This window comes from Marmota monax, unplaced genomic scaffold (assembly GCF_021218885.2).
Source record: "Marmota monax isolate L192 unplaced genomic scaffold, Marmota_monax_Labrador192_F-V1.1 WCK01_AAM20220418_F8-fsc00030, whole genome shotgun sequence".
Taxonomy (NCBI): domain Eukaryota; kingdom Metazoa; phylum Chordata; class Mammalia; order Rodentia; family Sciuridae; genus Marmota; species Marmota monax.
In genome coordinates, this window is record NW_026691988.1 from 10032330 (window position 1) to 10059177 (window position 26848).

General features: G+C 39.1%; 1 protein-coding gene across 3 annotated transcripts in view; it reads right to left on the reverse strand.

The window, feature by feature from the left end:
* Positions 1 to 26848, reverse strand: part of Nhsl1 (NHS like 1) — a 126681-nt gene that overhangs the window by 83941 nt on the left and 15892 nt on the right. The window contains exon 1 of one of the 3 annotated variants that reach the window (XM_058581553.1): positions 19878 to 20568. The exons of the other annotated variants lie outside the window; for them this stretch is intronic. Within the exon in view, the coding sequence (XP_058437536.1) occupies positions 19878 to 19893 (16 nt within the window). The 5' untranslated portion in view covers positions 19894 to 20568. Of the gene's footprint in view, positions 1 to 19877; positions 20569 to 26848 lie in introns of those variants that run through there. 3 annotated transcript variants of the gene reach the window in all.

The window sequence follows — 26848 nt, forward strand, 5'->3', positions numbered from 1 at the left end:
CTAAATCCCCTCTAGAACAAGAGGAATACCTAAAGATTTTTTTTTTCTAAAAACTTTGACACTCGGTATACAATTAATTATAGTCCCAAATTCAATTATGTTGTATTAAGGTTAACAACAAAGCATAATGAAAATAATTACAAAGCATAATAACTTGTTTTAAAAGAAGAAAATAAATAAAATATAAACCTGCAGAATCTTGTCATATAAAACCATGCCAAATAAATAAACAAAAATCTTGAGAATTAACCAATAAAATTTCAAAATTAGGCATTGCTCTACCAACACTGAGTGCTGGAGAAGGCTCCTTAGTTTAATTCTAGCTCTGCACCTATATGTAGCCTTGATCAATTTACTTAATCTCTTCCTGCTGGTAAAAACGAGGATGATAATACTGGAAAAGCTTTCCCCAATTTGTATATTGTCTGTCATGTCCAAGACAGGCTGAATGAACAGTTGGCCATTTCCACCTTGACCTCTACTTTTTGCAACAATACACAGGCTTCAACCGGATCTCTTTGTACATTGAGTAGAGAATAGATTGTATACCAGCAAGTAGAGTAGTAAGCTACTGTCATAAACTAGAGGAGAAACAATAATGACTTGGACAAGTGATGAAAATGAGACAAATGGGTGGACTGAAGATTTATTTTGGAGGCACATTAGAAAAGACTAGATGTGGGACAGAAAGGCAGAGGGAATCAGGCTTGCAAGGTGGCTCAATAGTAGAACACTTGCCTAGCATGTGCAAGGCCCTGGGTGCAATGTGTGTGTGTGTGTGTGTGTGTGTGTGTGTGTGTGTGTACGGGGGCAAACTGAAGGGAAGATTTTAGGATTCTTTAAATTATTTATTTATTATAATTTGTTATACACGACAGCAGAATGCAATTCATTTCATATCACACATATAGAGCACAATTTCTCAATCACTGATTGTACACAAAGTATTTTCACAACATTCGTGTATTCATACATGTACTTAGGGTAACGATGTCTGACTCATTCCACCATCATTCCTACCCCTTTGCTTCCTCCCTTCCCCTCTCTCCCCTTTGCCCTATCTAAAGTTCCTCCATTCCTCCCATGGCTCCAGGAATTGAAGGGGGTATTCTTGATGGGTTTTACTGATATAAAATCATCATGAATTCGAAATTCAGAGCAGATGAGTAACATAGGGTGTGAAATCTCCTCTGAGGATTTAAGAACGGGAAAGCCCAAACCTTATGGGTCTATGCTGTAGATCAGTCCTGCAGCCAAATGGCAAGATTGCTTCATATTTTAAAAGATCTGAATAGTCCTTCAGGGAAACAAAATAAATGTGCATCATTTCATTTAACTCACATCACAGCTCTGCGATGTGTGAGCTGTTATTACTCTCATTTTTTTGAGTTGAGGAAATGGAGACTAAGTAGGATACCAAGTAATGTTCAAAGTTTCTAAATTTGCCAAGAGGATGAGAATTCAAACCAGGTCTGAGACTCTGGAGGTTGCAGGGCAGAATGAGCACTCACCTTGAGTACACAGAGAGCCTCACTTATACAAAGCAGAAGCAGTGAACGCTAAAATGAAGCCTGGATTTTAAGTAAACTTTTTATTGGGTACAGAAAATTAGTCAGATTATGTCTACAGCTCCATGAATTGCTACAAAGTGAATGCCAATGCACATATCAAGACAAAGGTCATTACCAGCTCCCAGGACACTCTGCTCAGGCTCTTGCAGTCCTGACCTGGAACATAACCACTACCCTGACAGAGTCATCACAGATGAGCCTGGCCTGGTTTTGAACTTTTTGTGACTGACTGACTCATACTCTTCTGGGTTTGTGACATTCATCTACGTGGCCTCATGGAGCAGGATGATGTTTATTATTTTTGATATGTGGTAAGAGAATTACTTATCCATTGTATTATTAGTGTAAATTTGTGTCTTGCTAACTTTGAGTACTGGGAAATAATTCATCTATGAACATTCCCATGCACATCCTTTGGTGAACATAGGGATACCCTATGATGGACACATTCCAAGAAGGAGAATTTGCTAGCTCACAGAGTATGCACATATTCAGCTTTAAGAAATGCTGCCACATAGTTTTCCAAAGAGGAAACAAACACTAGTAGTGTAATGTAAAGTTTTGATTCCTAGTAAATGGGCACACACATGAAAACAGAATTTTAAAATATTGAAGGAGAATGTAAAAATCATCAGAGGGTCATTCTTCAATACCAAAAATTAATTTAAAAGAAAAACAAACAGAAAACACTAAAAAGTCATCTGAAGGATGGAAGTCCTGCTTGTCAAAGCTTCATGTAATAAAAACTAAGGAGGAATCTAGTCAGATGGGCATGGAAAGGGCTTATGGAAAGTAGAAATTGGACTGGCTATTAACTTTGGTAGAAACAGAGCAGTCTTTAGCTAAGATGGAAATTTCTAGACCTTACCCAGCTTTGTGAGACCTGGAATCTTAATGCCTCTGGGCCTTGGCTTTTCACTTCTGCAATGACAGGTTTCCACTAACTGAGCTCTAAGTTCTATTTTGGGCACCATATTGTGTGATATAGATAAAATGGAGAATGCTTCTGGCCTGTCAGAAATAGCTATTCAGTTCTACACCTTCGATATGCAACATACTCAAAGCAAGAATACATAAAACCAGATGTGTACTCTACACAAAATTAAAAAAAAAAATAGAAAGGAAGATTAGCTAGGCTGATACAACAGGGAATAGAGGGAAGTTTTAAAACCAATTAAGTGTAAAATATTTGGGGATCTGATAAGAAAGTTTTTAGAGGAACAGTGATTTGAAAATATCTGGCCAAAATGATTAGAATAAAAATAAAATTTTAAATGTGCTCTCAAGTTCAAATTATTATGCTGATAGTGCATTTATACACCCCTACTTTTCTTCTTTTTGTTTCATCATTTCCCTGCCCTTTCTTTCATCCAGAACAGTTAAAAATACAGGGGAAAATTCCATGTTTTTCTATTTTTACCATAAGCATTTTTTCAATAACTGTTCCTTTAAATTCCCTCAATTTTAAAGTTTATTTTTTATCCATTTTGTTTGAAAATAAAAACATGTAAGTTTACTAATTTTCCTGCATATAGTTGGAAATTTGTTTTGAAATTTAACTTTCTCTATGTCACATCATTTTCTGAAGTGTCTGCTTTATTTAAGTATTTAAGTAGCCCCCTTTCCTTCCATTTTTAACTGCTATACTAATAGATTTTAAAATAAACTGACATATGATCTTATGTTGAACAAAATCCATCTTGATATTATTGACAAAATGTTTGCCATTCTTGGTAGTTTTTGAAATTCCACCAGCATCTATCCTGCTTCTTTATACTTGAAGATACGCTTGCAAAGGGGACTACGCCCTATCATGTGTCTCACATTAGCTTTCTTTGTCTTTGCTTTGCAGTGTTTAAACAAGAAAGCAAATCCAGCCAGCTGTATAAGCAGCAGACAAATCCCTGTCCTGGCTCTCCAGCCTCCTCCTCCTTAACCTGTTGACATAGAAGGTGAAGACCAGCACTGTGAGGCTGCGCTGGATTCTGTACGGATAAGGATTTACTTTGTGGTTACATACATTGGAAACTGAGATTAAATACAGAAGGGGTGGGGAGGCAAAATGACTATTAAACACCAAAATTTGTAAGACATGTAAATGATAGTTCTGAGTGTGTTCAGAATAGCAGCCTGGGAATCTGACAGAGAGAAAGAAAAAGTTGGGGACTGGGGAGGGTAAATTTCTTTTCTTTTTTAATCTAAAGTGACAAAAGAGTAATAAGACTTCTAAGGCTTGCAGCACCATGAAAACAAATCCCCTCATTTGCATCTTTGAATAGCAGCTGAATTTATAGCTCAAGATAAATGGCAAGTCAGAGAGTGGCAGGATTACCAGTATCCAGGCATTTGCTGGAAGCATTTACATATGAACAGTAGAAAGAAGTGGGTATACACTATGACCTTTACCAATCCACTTAGGCAAATGAAAACCCCAAGTGAAAAGATCCTCTTTGGCACTGCACTGTGACAAACACCAGTCTGATTTTCAGAGGCCACATAGCATTTAACACACACACATATGACAGCAAGAAAAGTAGTAGTTAACAGTTTTGGGTCTTGCCAAGTTCCAGGCAAGCTTTGCATGCATTATCCCATTTAAAGTTCATAAAGCTCTTAGGAGTTACAGAATGCCCTGTTTTATAGAAGAAAGAACTGCAACTGGGGAAGTTAAGTGACTTGCCTCACTGTCATGTACTTCCCTGGCTAAGCCAAAGTCATTAGTGATTAGAAAGCTCCAGACAAGAGCCTGTGAACTGGATGCCAGGCCTCACTCCTTACTTGCTCATTACCTCCTACGTGCCTCCTCTATAGCACATGGGCCAAATTCCAATCTGTTTTATAAACTACTAGAAACTGGTAAGTTACACATATAGGACTCAGATGGGATGACTATGTAGAGAAGGCAAGTATGACATAACTGTAAGTCCATATGAGTAATTCCAGATGATTACATGATAAGCCTAAAACACTGAGATTTTATGTCTTGTACTACTTTTTAAAATACATTCCTAATAGAGAATAGTTGTAATGATTATTCGAGAAGTAAAAAAGAATGGTAGAATAGAGAGAAAGAACCAAGTTTCCATCTGAAAGGAAGGTATGAGATGGGTTTTAGGAGAAAATAAAGGAAGCAGATCTGTGTTACCAACTGTGCCAACTCAGGGTCAAGGAAGAAAGGAAATGGAGTGACAGTTTACCTTCTCTCCAAACACCCTGTGCAGTAGGTGTGCTCTCATACTAAATAAATGTTTCTTTGAGAAAAAATAAACATGCTGAGATAAAGAAGAAGATGGGCTTTAAAAAGCACAAAAATGTAAATCACATCTAACTGGTGAAATTAATGTGTACCATATCAACTAAAACTCTCATTTAGGGCAGGGGGCTGGGATGGGGTGAACCACACGCTTAGTGTGTACAAGGCCCTGGGTTCAATCTCCAGCTTAAAAAAAAAGAAACACTTAACACTTATTTCCAAAGTAAAGAAGAGCTCTCAAATTCATTAAATATTTTAAATAATCAAAGCAAGCAAAAAATATTTGCAAGTTTTTGTAATCTCTAGACTGTGACAGCCCAACAAGTCAGTAGTCTTTTAAATTCTCCTTCTTTGACTAGTCATTCACAGAATTATCTGTGATCATGATCTGGTATTTTAGATATATAATTCATGATTTGTTTTGTAGGCAAATGTAGGTAGGAGTCACTTAATGTGAACAAAGATTCCAAAGGTGAGTGATTTGGTAGGATTATCAACTTCATTAATTTCTTATTCTATAAAAAAGTAATAGTTAATACTTTTGATACTAAGTCAACTGATTTGATATTTAATATGTGCAAATTCACCACACTGACAAGGACCGGACTTAAGTCTTTGCCTGTCCTGCACATGACAACTAAAATGAATGCCTTTTAATGTTGAATTACATGACCAACACTTAAATTGAATGCCCTTTCGTACACCTGTATGGGGTCTTTATTTCTGGCTGATCAAGATCTTTCTCTGAGCCAGGCACAGTGGCTCTGGAGATGGAGGCAGGAGGAGGATCATGAGTTCAAAGCCAGCCTTAGCAAGTTAGCACTGCCCTTAAGCAAGTCAGCATGACCCTGTCTCTAAATAAAATATAAAAATGGGTTGGGTATGTAGCTCAATCCCTGAATTCGATCCCCGCCACCAAACAACAACAACAAAAGATTTTCTGAACTCTGGACATCATAGTCAACCCAAGGTGTGCTCATGAATATGTTTCAGACTTCTGAGGACTTGGGATAGGGTGAGGTGGGGTATCAACCAAAGGGATCTAGAATTTTTAAAGTGAAGTCAAAATCAAATCCTCTCTTTCGATTAACAAAAGATTAGTATGTTTCAAGTATTTGAGTTTGAGGAGGCCTTTGACTAAGAGCCTGGCTCTGATATGGAAACATTAGAAAAACATTGTGAAGAAGAAGTAAACATCTCAAATGTCCTACTTCAACAAAACACTTGGAAAAATTGAGAATGAGCCTTTGATATTCTACCACCAAAAACAATCTTCAATCCTTTGATTTATTATTGTTAACTTTTCCTGTGCAAAGTCAACATATAATAGCGTAAGATCCTTTTAGTTGATTTTTCCACTGAAACCCTTATAAGTCTGAGACACTCAGGAGCACACCTTGGATCGACTATAATACCCAGAGTTCAGAGAAAGATCTTAGATCAGCCAGAAATAAAGGCCCTATATACAGATGTATAATTCAATATTAAAACTTTAACTTTTATTTCTAATGAAGTCAAGTCTTTTTAATATAAAGTTTCCCAAACCAATTTATTACCATCCCTCAACCCCACTTTTTTTGTTTTATTGGTATATTAGTTAGCAACATTCTTTCTAAAAGCTCATTCTCAATTAATTTTGCCTTTATGAGAGCCATATCAAATGCTATTGTAGCAAATTACCATGAATTTAACACTGTAAAATAATACCCACTTATTATCTCGCAGTTCTGTAGGTTGATAGTCCTATGGGCTTAGCTAGGACCTTAGCACAGGGGCATACAAGGCCTAAATCAAGGTGTGGGCTATCCTACACTTTGACCTGGACTCTTTGAGGTAGAATCTGATTCCAATTTGATTCAGGCTGTCGGCACAATTCGGGTGCTTTGTATGACTGGCTCCCTAATGCCCTTCTCCATCACCAGCTGCTGACTCCCTCCCAGCTCAAAATCTCTGGACATCCCCTTCTACCATCAGCTGGGAGACAGCCCTGTTATAAAGGCTCCTATGACAACATGAGACCCACCTTGTTAATCCTGACTCATCACCCCTTTGAAGGTCATGAGAACCTTGATTACATCTTCAAAGTCTCTTCTTATCCTACAGGTGTGGCACCCAGGACAAAGGATGTGGTGGCCCCAATTTCTGCCCACTGTAGTTAGTATAGTGGGGAAGGAATTTCTCATTATTTAGATTTCTCCATTCCGGAAGACTCAAATAGACCATTTTATTTTAATAATCAATTATGGATCACAATGAACTGAATGTTTGTGTCTCCCCCTAAATTCACATGTTGAAATCCTAGCCTTCAGTGGGATCATATTAGGATGTAAGGTTTTTGGAATTATGTCATGAGGGTGGAGCCTTTATAAATGGGACTTGTGTGTTTCTGTGAGACAATACAGATAGCAGGTGGTAGTTCACATTCCAAACGAGGAACCTCACTGAACCCAAACTGGCACCCTGATTTCAGACTTCCAGCATCCAGAAATGTGGAGTAAACTTTTTATTGTTTAAAAACTACCCAATCTAAGAAACTTTGTTACCGCAGCCTGAATTGTTACAAATGAATTGTTAAATTATTTATCTGTACTTTTCTTGAATAAGCTCATATTTTCAGTTGGCACCATCATTCCAAGTAATAAATGTTACAGACCTAACCTTGAGCACCTGGCTTTCATTGACAAGATCTATGTCAATTTTCTCATAGAACATTGTAGTATTGCATGTATCCCAATGACCGTTTTACAGGTAAACCCCTAATTGTTACAGGATGTCTTAAAATGGATATTTCTATTTCCCAGATAAATAATCTTACTTGAAATTCTGTGTGCATTTCAATTCCCTATTAATTATTTACAGAGAATAGCTGATCAGTGGCATTCCTGGTGTAAGTCCTTTATAACTCTCTACAAAGGGAGCTGGTTATCATGTTCTATTTTGCTTCTAATACCTACCAGATGATACATCAGAATTTTCCTTCCTACTTTTAAAGATTTTCAATTAATGGATTGATTCAGCCAATATTCATGTGAGTCATGACATTGAGTCCTTCCAGGCAGAGTCCTGAAATGTTCAAATAAAGGTGAACAAAAATAGGGGAAAGGAGTGGGAAAAAACAGTTAGAGAAAACAGAGACTGAAGAGGAAATAGGGATGCAGCTCTCATGAAGAGCCCCCTCTATGTCATGTTAAGGAAATTATGCTGTATCCTGAAGGCAAAGGGATGGTGGTGGCTGGGGACTGAGTAATTTTTAACCAGCAGAGAAACACACAGTGGTCTGCTAGTCCCATTCTGGATAGATTTTAGAGAAGGGAGCCTAGACAATTAACCGAGACTCAAAAGATAGGAGTCTCTGCTAATAATGATACCAGCTGCTACTAGTCACTCCCCTATGTCAGTGGTGACACAGGAAAGGAGAAGAGAGATTTGTTCTGGAACACACCCATTATGAAATGTCCTACATATAGGATGATGGACATAACAAGTTAACGAGGTGGAATTGATAGTAAGTGTAAGAGAAGACAAAGAGGATTCCCAGTTTTCCCATCATTCTAGGCACTGTATTTTGTTTGATCCCCCACAAGATCACCCCTTCCAATATGCAGGGCAGTCACTTCCACTTATTAGATGGTAGAAGTGGCTCTGAGTGGCTTCCTCAGAGTCAGTAACTGACCACTCCAGTGTCTGAAACACCCTATTCCTAGCTGAAGGGTCTTCTACTTCACATGCAAAAGTTTTACTCACAGTTAAAAACATCTTGGATGCGTTCAGGCTCATCCTGAGTGTGTCATTTACTAAGATTTCTGATGGGCATTGAAATGTTGGGTCTTCTTTAGAAGACAGAAGCTGAAAGGAGAAGCTAAGAGAGGTCAGAAGTTCCTACAACTTTTAATATTCACTAACAATTCAGAGATAAAGGGCAAGGAAAAAAAGCCCCTAATGCAGAAAAGCACTTAGTCACCCCACAGATGTTACCAGAGCACTTCTAGGAGGACACTTACCAGACTGTAAACATATTTATAGAGAAAATGGAGAACAAATGTTCTAATGAAAAAAGAGAGTGGTCCAGTAGAACTCTATAAAACAATCCAGTGGATCTAAAAATTTAGAACAGGGGTAGGAAAACCAAATGAAATAAAAGTACAATGACTAATCAAATATATATTATATGAAAAAAAAATCACATACTAAATAGTTCTAAGAGAAAAGTATTCTTCCATGGTTCTAAAAAGTATTTGTTTTTTTCTTTTGTTCGATTGCCCACTGATGAGACTATAAATTGGAGTATTTTTTCAAATACTGAAAACCCAGGGGGGAGGATAGGGCATGGACAAAGGGCGTGTCTCCCCTGAGTGGGAAAATCCTCAAACTTTCACTGGAGAAGTGGGATCACCTCAGGGCTGTACTTGAGAGAAGCCAGCAGGGAACTGGTCATTTTCCAGAGGATGACCTCCCACCTCAAGGACCATGAAGGTACCTGGGCCATGCCGCCTCCTCCCAATTACCACAGAGCCCAAATTCATTTGTTCTGTTTCAATTTCTAGAAATACATTCTTTTCTCCTTATGGCCAGTTCCCTTCTTATAAGCCATTAGTGATTAAAATGTTCCACTAGCTCTTTCTATTGGGTTGCTCTAGAAAATAAGAGTCAGAAAGTTAAAATCTTCCTTGCTCTGCTTTACTTATTGCTTGCATGTTTTCAGTACCACTGAAAGTAGTAAAATCTACTTTTCTATCTCAAGCTATGCAAAACAAAACAAAACAAAATGTTTTCATAAAAAGCCCTTTTCACCCAAACTACACTAATGTGTCACTCATTTAATTGACAATTACCTATTAGGATCCCTCAAGGGGCTTAGAATCTAGTAGAAAGCCAAAACACTCCAGTACATCCCTATCACTCAACAAGTGGTTAGTGTTCCAAAGAACATGCAAATCATGCTCATTGAGCTTAAATAATGCTATGAAAGGAAAAACCAAGGTGCTTTGAAAGGGTGATACCCTTTACACTTCTCATCAGAGGACTTTTTGGTATGTTATCACACACCAACCTCAGCACAACAGATGCAGATAAAATTGAACTTGCTTTTGAGACTCTGAGATTAGCTCTCTAGCTTGAACAGGCGCCCTGTCTAGTTCTAACTCGATCTCTATCAATAAAGCCATAGGAATCCATTTTTCAAAATTCCAAAAGACACTCTATCAAATGTATTAAAATAAAGCCCAAAGGTAAATCTCCATAACTGCATTTAGTACACAGACTGCTACTTTTAATGAGATGGGTGGAATGATCTTCACTCACACCGTGAGAAACAAGGAATCTTGATAAAGAGGATACCTTCTACCAACACCAAACAAGAACTCAGCTCACCGGGGACTGTGTTATAGCAGGGAAAACTGTCCATTCTCTGCCAGACTAAAGGATCAGATGCAAGTTCTGTAGCTTAGAAAAGCACCTGTGCTTTAGTTCAGGTGTATGATTGATACTTTCTAAGAGAAATTGCCAACATGAGCTTTTACTCTAAGGGAAATGAGGTTTTAAGCAAGAGAGCGGCACGATCTCACTTGTCTTAAGAGATTTACTCTGGCCACTAGGTTGAAAATGGGTGTCAAGGAAACGATTATCATAGACTCAGGTGAGACTCAGGCCAGGCAGGCAGCAGTGAAAAAGATAAGAGGCAGTGAGATTACAGGAAAATTTTTAAAGATGGCATGAACAGGACTTTCTGACAATTGAATGTGGTGTAATCAGAAAAGGGAGCCAAACATGACTTCAAGGTTTGGGGCCTAAACAAATGGCGAGATGGGTTTACTGCTGCAATGAGGAAAGTTACAGTGGAAGAGAAGTGTGTGGGAGTGGTGGGGAAGTTGATCACGAGTCTTGATGTGTTCATGTCAATATCCAGGCTACAATGTGGAGTGGTCAGCTGAATATATTTCAAGTTTAGGGGAGGGGTCTAGGTCAGGGATAAAAAATTTGGAGTTACCAATATATACCAAATACTAGATTTCCTTACAGGAAAACAGCAAAGGACTCTTGAACCTGACTGGAGAATTATCTTAAAGTTAGATTCTCATTCAGTGAGGACAACTCTGCTCTGGTAGGCAGTGTGTTTCTCGTTTCTCTACAGGACATCCAGAGTTTGACCCAATTTTAGACATCACACTGAGTTGCTGGGGGTCAGTGTCAAACACGAAGTACAGAAAGGCAGTTGCTCTTCAGGCACAGGGCTGGAAGCTCACTTTCCAAAGGTGAAAAGAGGGAAAGAGAAAATGAAGGGAAACCTCATCAAACTTGGTCCAAAAGCGCTGTCTGGAAGAACCCTTCCTGATGTCATGTGCCAAAGGAGTCCCATCTATTTTAGGAGCTCCAGTCTGCTCCCAGCTCACAGACTCTATGTTTTGCAGGTAACACACCAACAATGGATCCATTTTGCAGTTTCATGAAGGGGAGTGAGGGCCAGGGAACAACTAAGACAAACTCATTTTCAGCCAAATTTGTTATCATAAGTGAAAATGCACAGATAACCATTTATAATATTTATAATATTTGTCTACCACTGTAGCTCAGTGGTAGAGTGCCCCTGGGTTCATTTACAAATACAAAAAAAAAAAAAAGAAGAAGAAGACATTTCACTTATGAACAGATGAAACTGTTCACCTATATATTTTTCTCTTTTAGCTCTGGAAATATTTTATAAAAATGAAGTACTTTTATAAAAACCACCACTGAGCAGTCCAAATGTTGCTTTAAATTTTTATCAAACATTTATTCTGCCAGGAAACATTTCTACAATGTAAAGGTTTTACCTTGATCACAGTGCAGCAATCACTTCCATTGAGGCAGTCAGAACAGTGTTGGGACACTCTTACTGGTTCACATACCTTTGAAAATATTTGTTGCTACAATGTCATTTGCCATTATATCAGACTTATAATACCTTGTATTCATCTGGATGTATTTCTACAACTCCAAGTTCAGAAAACTTTTCAAAGGTGGATGTAACTATGCTGTGATGAGAAATACATCTGCCTTTCTCACTATGCAGAAATACCATAATTGCAAATTGTGGCACAAACCAGTCTTTCAAAAGCCCAAGTTAAACCTAATCAGCAACTTTTTTTAAACCTAGGTCAAATTTAAATAACATTAATTTATGCTTCTGAGAAAATGCCTAGCATCTTATGTAAATTACTGAAACTTCAGTATTTTGTTAGGTAGATTCTATTCTCATAGTTGAGGGTATCTTTACTCAAAGGATGAGCTTATTTGGTTAATGGATAGAGCTGGAATTTGTGAATCTTCCTCACTAACCTAAGTTAACTATTTTTAATATTTAGGTCATGATTAGCAGAAAAACCCTTATAAAGTCTCTGGCATTCAGGCATGGTGGCACACACCTGTAATCCCAGTGACTGGGGAGGCTGAGGCAGGAGGATTACAAGTTCAAGGGCAGCCTCAGCAATTTAGCAAGACCCTAAGGAACTTAGCAAGACCCTGTCTCAAAATAAAAAGTAAAAAGGGCCAGGGATGTGTCTCAGTGGTTCAGTGCCCCTGGGTTCAATCCCCAGTACCAAAAAAACAAAAAACAAAAAAAGTCTCTGCCTTAGCTTTCTTCCCAAAGTCAATCTTGAAGGAAGAAGAACCCCCAAAGCTGGTACAAGCAACACCTTTAGAGTGGACAGGAAAGCCACCAGAAGTCTTGGGAAGCAAAGACACTAGGGCCAGGGAGAGAACTTCAGAGCATCAGGGATGAGATGGAGGCTCTCCTGGTGGTAGGGTTGTACCTGCCACAAAGTAAGTGCCCATCAAGATCCTGTGAGTTAACATGTACACTCAAAAGTCTCATTAATATATTTTAGTCAGATCTGATTAATTTCAGGAGCATTTAGAAATATCAGCAAATTCTGGATAAATTTAGAAATATAAATTAGCCTTCAGGATAATATTGGCTGAAGGGGAGTATAAAATACTGGACCAGAGCTTTCTCAGTCCTGTTAAAATTAGGAAAGGGTCTGGATGAAGCAGAACTATAAATTTGTATCTGCTGGCTTAGGAAGGAGAGTGAGTACCTGCACCCCTCCCCTCGGTAGCAGGTGCCTCTACATACTTTTTTTTTTTTTGGTACCAGGTATTGATTGAACCCAGGAACACTTAACCACTAAACCACATTCCCAGACCTTTTCTATGTTTTATTTAGAGACAGGGTCTCACTGAGTTGCTTAGGGCCTCGCTAAATTGCTGAGGCTGGCTTTGAACTTGTGATCCTCCTGCCTCAGCCTCCCCAGCCACTGGGATTACAGGCATGCACACCACCTTGCTCGGCTCCACATACTTCTTTTTCTTCTGTCATGCCTTCTTACCAAGCTAATTTTCTAGGCATTTTCTAAGGTTCCTTTTCCATTTACTGAGAATGACAGGATGATAGAAAAGTCAGCCCTGTCAACAGGTAGAACCCAGTTTGCCATTCGGTCTTCCATCTTCACAGGAATCTCCTGGGCACCCGCCTGGCTCACTGGGTGGGATTCTCTGAATCCTCTGCCTTCCCTACCCAGGATGACCCCTCACCAAATCCCAGTTCACCCTTCCATCATTTGTGTCCCCAACATCTGTTCCCTCAGGAAGGCACAGCATTTGTGACAACTTTTATTCTGAAGGTTTCAGTAGCAATGAAGTATGTGCCCTTCACTCAGTGAAACAAAGCAATAAAGAACATAAATGGCCTCCTGTGGTCATCAAAGGAGAGCCTGTCTTTTTTTCAAATGCTGTCTTGCAGAATTTCCTGAGAACAAACATGTAATACATAATCCAACCTTTTGAAAACTGTTATCTGTATAAATATAAATTCATGTAAATCATGTTTCAACTCATGGTTCCTAAAGCTCGCTTTTATGCTATTTATATCTATTTGTTATAAAAAGGCATTCCAAAGAAAAAGTGGGAACGAGTGCTTCTCTAATGCATCCTCCCTAAATTAAAACACAGTCAAGTCAGCATGGTCTGTTGTTCAATGGCTCTCAAGATTGACCACAATTGAATGGTACCTGGAGGTGGTGGTGATGAAGAAGAACCTAAATCCAACCTAAGTTAACAAAAACTGATAAATGTCACATAATCACCAGACAAAAGATGAACACTGGTAGCATTATACCAGAGACTGTTGCCATACTGTCTGTCGAATTAAAACCTCTTGATTTTAAATTTAATTGCTAGGTGTGATTTTATAAAGCAATTTATTTTCTAATTTAAGAATAGCCATTCTCTACCAGCACCACCTCCCCATGCCACATCTTACCAAGCTGTTTAATCATGCAAAAAAACATCCTTTGATGGTTTTCAGCAGTATTTTCTTCTGATGTTTAAAATAGAGAATTATATGTCCTGTATTGTTTTGTGCCTGGATGTTGGTGGCACATCATGATGTCCTGAGTGGTAATTTAAAGTGCCTTTATACTGATCCATGTGCCTCAGCCTATTAACTATCACCTTTACTACTGCATGTGGGCTACTATCACATCTTCGTCCTGAGGGAATTCAATATGGCTTGGGTACAATACAACTTTCCCAAACAGCAATCACTGAGGAAGACAGCTAAGAGGCGGGGAGAAAAAACTAACAAAGACAAGCATGAAAATCAGCAAACAGAGGAAAGAAAAATAAGAATGGGACCAGAGTATCAAGAATGGGGCCAGTGCCTTCACTAATCCAAGTCATCTGATTCAGTTCTACCAAATTACTCAGAGATTTATCCTTATACAGAGCAGCCCCAGAAACAGGGAATCCCAAGTTTAATGCTCTAGACAGAAAAACTTGTGTCAAATACTCTTTGCTCTTTCAGCCCTTAAGAACAGCATCTCCTAGTTTATAATTATTACATGATCTATTCAGCATGCTAATTTGTTTTCTACTTCAACATTCATATTTTAATACCAGAATTTTACTATTTGTGAAAGAAGAATGGGAGCTAGAAAGTATGGTAAAGTTTTCAAAAGAAAGACTAAAGAAAGGGCTAGCTTTGCTTGGGTTATTACATTTCAATGTCTCTCCCCTCCAGTTTGAGAAATGCAAGTTACCATCAGTGTGTTTACTAAAAGCACTACTTTAAATTGCAGATTGAGCAAATGTGAATTCCTGTTGGTAGTTATAGATCACTGGCTAATAATTACATGCAATTTTTAAATGAGTACAGGTTGCAAGAATAGGGAAGACTTGCGGAATGATGGTTCCAAAATATGCTAATTTATTAAAAAAAAAAACTCAAATTCTGAATGTATGATAATAAAATATCCAGAGTCACACAGATGTGATATTCACAGGGTCCCTTTGCATTTTGGTTTTTAAAAGTCTGCTTCAAAATGAGGCTCAGAATCAAAGAGTAAAATAGCACATGCTTTGCTCAGTGCTTACTTGACAGGTTATTAGCAGCTTTAAGAAGGAGCCAGGGACCCTCCAGAACAAATGTGGCTTTCTAGCTCACTTGAAAAATACACTTGTTTCAGCACAGAAATAACAAATCTGTTTCTGATTCCTGACATTATTTCCCAAATGCTGCCAAGAAAAGAATCTAAGGAATTCTTTTACATACACAACATACACGAGACAACTGGAAAGAGGCCTGCACTGTCTGCATGGTGCACACCGAGGAAGGGGGGCAGAGTGTCCACCATGAACTGCCCTTGTGGGAGCAGAAGCACATGCCTGAGATTGTTCCTAGCTGTAATCTCCAACATAACTCTTTGCTATTATTAGACAACCCAAAGGCTTTCCTAAATCTGTAACTTGTGAAGCAGAAAAGGGTATAGACAGGACCCTATCATGCAAAGCACGCAGGCAGCTGCGACACACCCAACTCCACAGAATTCAACACGTTCCTGCTCCATGAAACTACATTTCTAGATCTTAGAAGACACACTGAAGCTGAGAAAGGAAAAGAACCTTTAAAACACCAAACCAGTTTTAAAAATGAAGGGTTGAAGATGTGGTTCAGTGGTAGAGCACTTGCCTAGCATCTGTGGGGGCTCTGAGTGCAACCCCAGCATCAAAAATGAAAAAAGGGGGCGGGGGGAAACCCAGAGAAAATGCAGAAGCAGGGCAGGGAAAAGTCAATATTAAATTCAACTTAAGGTCCATGAAGCTCATAAAACAGAGCACAAAAATATGTATGTATTAATCCTTTCCATATTAATAGGAGCATCATTTTTAAAAATACTCAGAAGGAGAATAAGCAGGAGAATTCTGAAAGCCTGAGTCATCCAACAGCCTGAGTTGTCTAATGCAACCATTGAAAGTTTTGGCTCATACTGAGTTGACTGCAGTGAGCTGAGTTCAATTTTGTTTTTGTTTTCCCCCCTCTCAGCAGGATAAGAGTTCATAAAGGAAACTGGATCATTTAAAGGAAATAAGAGGCAACATTTTCTTTTGCATGACGGGTCATAAGGGGTAGATTTCAACCCATCTCCATACAAACTTGTCTTAAGCTTGTATTGCTATTGGTTCCAAATGTATTGTAAAGCAGCATGGTGGAAGGTCATTCTTTCAGTTCCTCACTAGACATACCTCCTATAAAATGACCCTTGGTCCATGTTACTTTGTGCATACTGAGTTTTATGTAAGGTGTCCCCCCAGAATCCATGTCCACCTGGCACTTCAGAATAGGACCCCACATGGAAATAGGTCTTTGTAAATATAATCAGGCAAAGTGAGGTGAGACACTGGATTAGGGTGGGCCCTAAATTCAATAACCAGTATGCTTATAAAAAAGCCATTTGACTCACAGACCCAGAGACATAGTGAAACACAAGAAAGAAGGTCATGTGAAGACAGAGGTAGAGATTGGTGTGATGTTGCCCCAAGCCTTGGAATACCTGGAGCCACCAGAAACTGGAAGAGCCAGGTAAAGACTCCCCTCGAGCCCACACCTTGATTTCAGACTTCTAGCCTCTAGGATTGTGAGGAAAGAAATTTCCATCATCAGCATCTCACTTAGTATGGATTTGTTATGACAGCTCTAGAAAATTACTACAGATTTGTCTACTAACCAGAACCAGTAATCTTTGCTACCATTCTACAAGAAAATTAGTAGAAAATGAGATGAATATATAAGGGCTCTCTAAGCTTTATGACATTGTGGTGATATCACTCAAGCACATGATTTTAAGTTTTATGAAGTATAAGTCTGTGATGGATTAGAAATTTTTAAAAATGTCTTTACCACAGTTAGAAAAGCACTGCAAAGGTAATATTTATAAAGATGAAGATGATGTATTATAATTAAGGAATTTATATTCAGCTGGCTCTGGCAACAGCTGTCTGGAGTCCCAGCTATTCAGGAGGTGAAAGGATCACTTGGGTCTACAAGTTCAAATTCAGCTTCAGTGACACAGTGAGACTTCTGCCCCCACCAAGAAAAGAAAAACAAGAAAAAGAAACAAAAATGAAACTTACATTCTGAACCATCTTAGAAATAATTAAGTTCATGTATTTTTTGTGGTAAAAACATTGTATATTAATGTGTGAATAATCTGAAGATATGTATTAACTATATACACATGGTAGTTTGTTATTAATCAGATTACTTGATTAGCCAAAAACCCTTTTCTCAGACCACAATGGATCATTGATTATACTTTGAAGGGACAGTACACCATGACTGTTAACCATAGGGACCTTGGCAGGACTTTAGAGAACATCTTCCCAAGGACGGGGGGCTCAGATGTTGCTCCAACAAAATACATTTGGATGGAGAAAATGTTTCTGAGATACTTCAATGGCAACAGCAAAGAGTGACTGCAGCTGTAGCAGATATTAGAGCAACAGTAAAGACAAAGATGACCCTCCTCCTCCTCCCTCTCCCCCTCCTTCTTTTAAATGAATGAGGGATTGAACCCCAGGGCACCCAACTAAGCCACATCCCCAATGCCACCCCCACCTACCTTTTTTTTTGGAGACAGGGTATAAATAAATTGCTTAGAGCTTCGCTAAATTGCTGGGCTAGCTTTGAAATTTCAGTCCTTCTGCCTCAAACTCCCAAGCTGCTGGGATTCCAGGTGTGTGCCACCATGTCCAGTGTCATCTATAAAGACACTTCACTAAGCACCAAATTGGCAAAACGCTGACTTGAGAAAAAATTGTCTCATGAAGAAAAGGAAAACCTGAATCAATGTAAGAAGCTATCTTGATTAGAATGTTTTGTTTCAGAACCACAAGAAACATGCAGGAACATGATTTAAGCCAAAAGAAGGGCAACCTGTTTCCTTTAAGGCCAATGCTAACCACAATCACAAGCTCAATAGACCCCAGGACCTGGGGTAGCAATAGAAACAGGCCAACAACTGAAAGCCTCTTTTCCAAAGTAAGAACACCAGCCATAAACAAGTGTTAACTCTTAATATCTGTGTTCAATTATTAGGGTTTGCCTCAGTCGGTAGTACAAAGGATGACCTAAAAATTATAATTGTAATCCAAGAGGATCCTAAATCATAGGTAGACAATAAAATGTCCACAGTCTGTCCTAACTTCTGGGAGATCAGAAAGTGGGCTTTGAGCAGTATGTAGATTCCAGGTTAGAAAACACATCAGCATGGAAGTACTCTGTTGTCATCACATGCCATGCACTTAATTTTCCAAAATTTCCTAAGTTACTATGGAAACCAAGAGTCCACGAAATTGATAGATTCTTTCATAAAGTGAAATTGCTGTTAAGGGAATGGGTGGAGAAAATATGTGGATGCTAAAGAAGTCATACCCAATAACCACTCCACACCTGCATTCAATTAAAAGTCCAAAACCTTGAGCTATCATTGGATCATAATGATTTCAACTGCACCGTGGAAATTACACTGTTACCATTCACTTTTATCCAATAATACTGTTGACTCTTCATAGTTAAACTTTTATTATTGTTGTTGAGGGGTTAAAAAAAAAGTTTAAGAACATTTCAAGAGAACTCATAACCCCCTTCATCTAAAATTATTTTTCAGATATATCCAAGGTTATTTCCCTAGAGTAAGAATTAATTTAATGTTTAGGGAGAAAAAAAAATGTGATTTCCTTTTTGCTCTTACCCCCTTGATTTTATCAACTTGTACCTACTCTGTAAATAAATATCCCCAGCTCAAAGTATAACATTAATGACTCAGGAGAGTATTAAGATATCAAATTAGGGTTAAAACCATAAAGGCTAAGACAACAGAATCCATGTCGATTCCTCATTAACAAACTTTGAGAACAAAGGAGCAATCGACAGTGCAAACATGACAGGACCACTTTATCTCCAAAAATTGCAACGCTGTCAAGAGATTCCCTTCAACACAATGACATACACTGAAAGATATGAGCAAAATAATCTACTTAAGTTCCAGGGAAATTCATCCTAAGTCCCTCACTTCAACAATCTCATAGAAAACCACTCTCACATGCCTAAATTAATCACATTGTGACAAAAGTTAAAAAAAATAAAGTTGGAAGGAAAAATGATGGCCTAAAAGGAGAGCATACTCCTCAGGGAATCACTAAACATACTCATTATACATCATCTTACTGTACTCAGGAAGTACTATAATTCATATGTAGCTAGAACAAGAAGCATATTCTACAGTAAAATTACTTTAATTTCTGAATTCACATATTAAAGCTTAAAGCAATGGACTCCTTCATTCCCTTCTACTCATTCAAACTTTGTACACAAACAACTCATGACATGAAAACTTCTCTAACAGGGCTCATCCTACAGCTGTAAACTATTCCTACATTTATCAGTCTTACCTAAAAGCCCTCTGTTATCCTAAACTTTTAACAACTGTTGTCTATGTCAGAACACATACACACCACACTCAAACAGAGAAATATCCTTTCTAAAAGAAAATTCCATCTCCCCAGCAGGAGGTCTTTCTTCCTGTTTGCAACAACAACAAAAAAGAACAATGACTTTTTTACTTCCATACTTACAAAAAAAAAAAAAAAAAGTCCCTCAAACTTTGTACTGGGAGGAACGCTGAGATTTAGACTCTGATGGTCTGTGACAATTTTCCCCAATGGACCCAAAGCCCCCTCACCTTTCAGGCAGAACATTCTGCAGCAGTTCCATGGAGGGGCTGGTGCTCTGCAGTCGATGGAGCCTGCAGGGCTAGGCACAGCTGTCTCCCAGCCCACCTCCGCAGTCACCGCCAGAGAGCGGGCGGCCGGCCAGCGCCTATTACTACAGGAAGCCACTGCCCAATCCCCAGCTTTCTGGGCTGGGCTGCTGACACCTCCCTATCTCTCCTCCGTTATTTCACACCATGGAATCAGTCCGGGAGCCTCTTGGAATGGGAGGGGAGCTGGGCATCCGCAGTCACTCTTCATACTGTCCAACCCAGACCAGCACCAGGACAAGCCCATTTGTTTGTGCTTATCTCTCAGCAGTTTCCATTGCAGCAGATGTAGCTCTTCATGTGATCAACAATACAAAAAAGAAATCACTCGATGCAGTTCAACTGTTTGCTGTTAATTAGGGCTTATTATTCTTTGACCCCATTATTCTTTTTTTGTGGCATGCTGGCTCTCTTTTTCTTATATACAACCTCCCAGATACTGGTACATAGCGAATACTAAACATTAGAATATGAAACTGCAAACTTATCTGAGTGTACCCAAATGAGTGAATGTATGTGCAATACTCACATAGTTTTAGGCAAACAGTAAGAGCTATATAATAAGTGCTTTCATCATTATGGCTATTACTACAGCTTATAAACTAGAGGGTTAGGATAAAAAAGTGAGGCATGTCATACCTCTAGGGCATTGCCATTTTTACAAATGAGGAAAAAGAATCAGTGTTAGAATATATGAATTTCTAACTCTATTGTAGCCATAATAGACAATTAAATCCCCCCTCCATCCTCTCTACCTCTGGAGAGCTAAATTCACTCAAGGCTACTAGACTGTAAACTCTTTCACATGGGTTAAATGTGAAAGAAGAGAGTTAGTCTGCCAATATTATTTCAGGGGTACCAGGTTTGAAAGTGCCATCTGAACCCAGAAGGGCCTGTGGTCCTTCCCCACACAGACTTGAAAGTCTCCTGGCTGCAGGAAGTGGCCATTGTTCACAAGACCCATTGCTGCTGTAGGTCTTCCTCTGGACTCCACAGGATGCAGGAAACTGACTCAGAACCAACCTGTCTGTCTGTGTGCTGGGGTGTGGCTGTCATCCTTGCTTCCACAGTACAGATGCTCTATGCTCTTTTGGCTTTCGACATCTGGTTCAGCCTATCCTATCTGGGTCTCTGCTCCCCATCATCCTGCATCACCAACAGCAGTTGGTTAATAAGTTGCCCACCATGAGGAAGTCATTGCACTAGTTGCTATGACCACAAGGAAACATAAGAAGTCCCTGGCTGGAAGCAAGTAAGGATGAAAGAAAGTTAAAATGTGCATTCATCAACTGTGATAGTAACTCTTAGAACAGAACTGGGAAGAACTTCACAGCTCATGTCACCATGAGGTGATTTACCCACCTAAGTAGGGGGGCATCAAGATCAAAACCCAGGTACCTGACTGGCCTGCTTCCAGCTCACTATGTGACCTTCTCCACGGTCATTCTCTGTCCTCTCCTATCTTGAGTGGTCTTCCATGTAATGTTTAAACTGCAAAGATATTCCTGAAAATATTCTTGTGAGTTACGCTCAACTTTCTAAATTGCACACAGAGAAAAAGAAACTACCTTGGAGATAAGATTTTCAACACAGGCTTATACACAGAGTCTGGGGTGGCTGTATGTATTTAATAGGACTCTATGAATACTCATAGTTGAAACCTTTTCTAGTAAAGTAACTATATGCTGGAAAGAACACTTGACTGGGAAATAAAGAGAATCTGATTTTAGTCACATGCATATCATATCTAGCTGGTCTCTATAGCAGCTCATTATAGTAAATGTGAAAATTATTCTGCTCCATTAATTTTTTTTTTTTTTTTTTTGGTGTGAACAGACATAAACACACTATATACACACTACACTCTGTTAGGTGCATTATGTCAGATCTCAGAAAAAGACAGAGTCTGGCTGGGCACAGTGGTACACCCTGTAACACCAGGGAGATTTGGAGGTGGAGGCAGGAGGATAGCAAGTTCAATCCAGCCTCAGCAACTTGGAGACCCTGTCTCAAAATTTACAAAACAAAAAGACTGGAGATGTGGCTCAGTGGTTAAGCAATCCCCTGTACAAAAAAAGACAAGAAAGAAAAGAAAAGAAAAGAGAGAGAGAGAGAGAGAGAGAGAGAGAGAGAGAGAGAGAGAGAGTGTCTGCTTTTTCATGGTTTAGTGCAAGAGCTGAGTGAGAGAGCTCAGTGGCAGAGAACTTGCCTAGCATGCATGAGGTCCCGGGTTCCATCCCCAGCACCAAAAGGAAAAGAAAAAGATGAGTGGCATAATCATCATAATTCAATGTGATACAAAGGAAGAAAACACAAAACTAATAATGGTCAATGATGACTTCTTGCTTATTACCATCTCATTAAGTTCCTCTTGTTAACCAGGTTAAAGCATCTATAATTTAATGTAGTGAACTGAACAGTGTCCACCCAAAATTCATGTCTACCCTCAGAATGTGACCTTATTTGGAAACAGGTTTTTGCAGATATAATTAAGGTGAGGGTCAAGATGAGATGATACTAATTAGGGTAGGCCCTAAATCTAGTTTCCTAATAAGAGGGCAAAGGACACACAGAAACATAGACAGATCCTGGGAAACTGGGCAGAGACTGCAATGATCCTGCCACAGGCAAGGAACACATGGAGCCACTGCAAGCTGGGCAGGCAACCAAGTGTCTCCTCTAGACCATGGGAGGAATGAGACCGGGCCGACTCCTTGCTTTCAGTTCTCCGGAACCATGAGAGATAAACGTCTCTTGTTTTAAGGCACCATGCTTTGGGTCATTTGTTACAACAGCCCTAGAAACCAGCCATTTACGTTTAGCAAGACAAGAATTATGAGACAAGGGGAATAACTTTTTTCTTTTTAAATTACATTCAATTTATGTTTACATGGTTTAAAACATTTTTCCATAACCCTGTACTTTCTGTTCTAAATTTTTTATTTGAGAGGAAAACAAACTTCCTATAATGTAGCACTCCTAAGCAACACAAACAGCATTTTCCATTAAATTAGTAAAATTATAGGTATCACCAACTGTAAAGTTTAATAGTATTCACCTCAACCAACAGAAATAGAATGGGTTTTTATTAGTGTCACAGTGAAGACTAGCATGTTTAAAAATCCCTCATCTTTGTCCAGTGAACAACTGTGAATACATCTGAGAAATAAAACATGAAACGTTGCGGTGTTCAAATTCTGGGGAAAAAAGAACTATCCATTAAGATTTTATCCATCACTGTCATTGCTATTGAGATTAGAAAATAAATACATGGACATTGGCATAGAGGGAGCAGGACAGGGATGATGGATAAGCACAGAATTTATAGCTCATTGCACAGGACAAAGGTCTTGCCTTTGCCAACCATGATCCGAGGGCGGCAACCACTTTTCCCCCCTTGTGAGATTACAACATCCAGCATCATGTTAAAGTTTAACATTATTATCTCTACAAGAGGGAGTGTCACCCACGCACACAGCCAAAAATTTCCAGAGAATTATGTCTCCTAAACCACGCCAGTGCTATTTCACTTGTGTACTAGAATTTTATTTATTTTGATTTCAGTAAAACAATGGAGATGAGGATAAATTAGGAATTAATTTGCATACACATAGAATTAGTAAGGAGTGTAAATCAGCTCAAAATTCTACATTGTTTCTGGCAAAACATAAAACCAAATTATATAAGAAAAAAATAGGCAAACCCTATCTTCTCCCCAAGTATCTTTGCTCTTCCTCTTACCGAAAAAGCCAGACAAAAAGAGAAAAGTCTTCTCCATGCCCATCCACAGGTTTGTACACATCAAGGAAAGTAGGCCTGTATCTCTAGGCAGGTTTTTGAAGCACAAGAAGGCTTTGAGGATAAGAGTCATGTTTCCAGCCACCAGTGCCTTCATTTTCCTCTGTATGGCAAGAGACTGAAGATGCTGCAAAACCACTGATAGCTTAAAGATGAGAATGACTAGCCAAGTGCTACGGCATGCACCTGTTGTCCCAGCAACTTGGGAGGCTGAGACAGGAGGATCTCAAATTCAAAGCCAGCCTCAGCATCTTAGCATCTTAGCAAGACACTGTCTCGAAATTAAAAATAAAAAGGACTGGAGATGTAGATGCAAAACACCCCTGAGTTCAATCCCTAGTACCAAGGAGGGAAAAAAAGAAAATGACCAAGTTTAGCCAGTTCTCTGAGAATGGATCCACTCTGGAGAGCTTCTGATCTTTTAAACTAATATTATCTTTCCCAACTTTTAGTTATTTCCAGTCCTCTACTGTTCGACAATACCTCTGGCTTTATCCAAACTCTGAATTTCTCAGAGAAAAGAGGACTCAGTCTGTTTTTCTAATATTTATAACTACCACCACAGGCCCAAGAAAAAGAAGGGAAAGAATTGCACACTGTAACTTTAAATTGGTTAACTACTTTTTCCCAGGCTGGTTGGTTAGTTTATTTATTTACTGGTGCTAGGAACTGAACCCAGGGCCTCATGCATGCTAAGCACATACTCTACCACTGAGCTACACCTCTGGCCCCTGCCAGGTAAGTTTAAATCTAGCTGCCTCACTTCTCTCCCCATTCTGGCCACTGTTTTAGGCAGAAAAGTCTGGAAATTAGTTCTTTGTTTTACTTCCTCTTCCTAAAATGACCTAAAGCTGTGTCCTCTTTGAATTTTCTGCACTTTGGAGTCAGGCCTGACCTATTTAAACCCAAGAGCAACATACATACTCTTTGCTCTCTCCTTTCTCTCAGCAAATACCTGGATCCTGGGTTATATTGTGTTGGACACAAGCCAACTATGGAGCTCCAAGGAGACCAGTTAATACTTCACTGAGATTCTTCTATGGTATCTGGCCTCAGGTGGACTCACTCATGTCACTGCATTTCCTCCCTGAGTCCTGAGAGTTCTGCTCTCCTGAACAGGCTTTTAAAGTAATTTTGACTTTGTTTTTTCCTTCACAACCAAGTCTGGACTTCTTGACACCATGACCAACAAAGTAATCCTCATTTGATTCCTTTCCGTAAAATTTTTGTCTAATTTCATTCATGGAATCCTAGCTCTCGGAACACCCCAAAATTAGTTTTTGTTTTGTTTTGATTTGTTTTCTTTACTTTTACTTTTTTCTTGTTTTTCCTTAAATAACCATTGGGGTTTTCTGGTTCCATCTTCCCAGGGAAAGTGACTATGAATTTACAAGTTGAGCTGGCTTCCTAGTTGAGGTGATCCTTCAGCATCTTCTGAGCACTCTTACCTGGAGCAGGCTGCCTGGTCTGCAATCCCCCACCCACCACCTCCATCACCTTTAGGCAGAAGCATGGAACACTCACAGGCAGCAGAGGCACAAAGAGTTTTTGCCATTTGTGCCCTTCACCCAGCCCTGAGCAGCTTCCACACCTAGTGCTTTAAGGTGAGATGTTTCTTCAAGCTGGAAAGTTGCTACCTTGGTAGCCATTTGTTTTCTTTCCTTTCTAAATCTGACCTGCTGATCCATTTTCACACCTACTACATCTTTTACATGACTCTGATTGCACCTTCCCTCCAATGGGGGGAAGTTGCCTGTGTAAAAGACACAAGAAAAATATAAATACCAAATTTTGCACCTAGCAGCCCCTGTGGCAGACCTGTGCCATATTCCACATGGTCTCGGGCCCTGCTGTCTTGGATCAGGCTCTGATTCCCTCTGTCTGAAATGCAGTCCTCCCACCCCCACCTTATTCCTCCAAAGCCTCCAGGGACCAGGCCCCTCTAGAGCAGTATAATCAATCTCAACTTTGCATGACATTGCACAGTGCTCTAGCCACATGGCGGTCACAGTGACACAGCTGCCCACCCCGATTGAGAGTCCCTCAGCACAGGGCTTTCTTATTACACTTCACTGTTGATGCTTTGAGGGGTACCTGGAACATGATACCGGATTAATGTCTGTAGCATAAACACATACAATTATTATTTCACTACTGTATCCCAAAACATATTGATTATAATTGCATATTGATTATTAGTAGTTAACATATTACATAAATTAAAATCACTATTTTCCATACACACACATACATATATATATATATATATATACTAAAACCCATTAAGTCACTAACAGTATTTACATGTGTCAAATTATCACAATGTACTTTATAAATTTGTACAATTTTAAAATCATTAATAAAGAATAAAAATAAGGCTGGGTACAGTGGTGAACACCGGTAATCCCAGTTACTCAGGAGGGTGAGGCAGGAGCATAGCAAATTTGAGATCAGCCTGGGCAACTTTAGTTAAGACCCTGTCTCAAAAAAAATCTCGTTTAATGTGGAAGATGGGTGGGTAGGGTACTGGGGATGTAGCTCAGTGGTAAAACATCCCTGGGTTCAATTCCCACTACTGCAAATAAATAAATAAAAACACAAATAAACAAGTCGCTGATCATTAACAGCTAAACTCCATGGTGGAAGTTTTATAAATCATTTCTTTAAAGATTAAAAGTCTAAGGAGGCTCATTTTTTAAATATAAACACAGACGGCATTCTCTCACCAGGCAAGCTGACTAGAGTAAGCTCAGAAAACAGTTTTGCTCATTCTGCCTGAATTAAATATTTGAAGGATGATGGAAGTGGAAAAGAAAGAAAAAAATTTTCTGGAAATATCTATTACAAGACTATTGATGTTGGTGTGTCCAGCTGGAGGGAGGATACCAAAAGATGTCATAATCATGACCTCAAGTCCCCTTTCTTAGTGAACTTATAATGAAATGCATTATAGGAGAGAAAAACCAAAATCATTGGTCTAGGTATCATTCTTACAAGCTTTGCAGTTGTCACTGTGCCTAATATATACGTGTCTATTTTGGAGGATCTACGTTAAAGAACATTAAAATAACCTCAACAGCACTTTCATGCTTTCA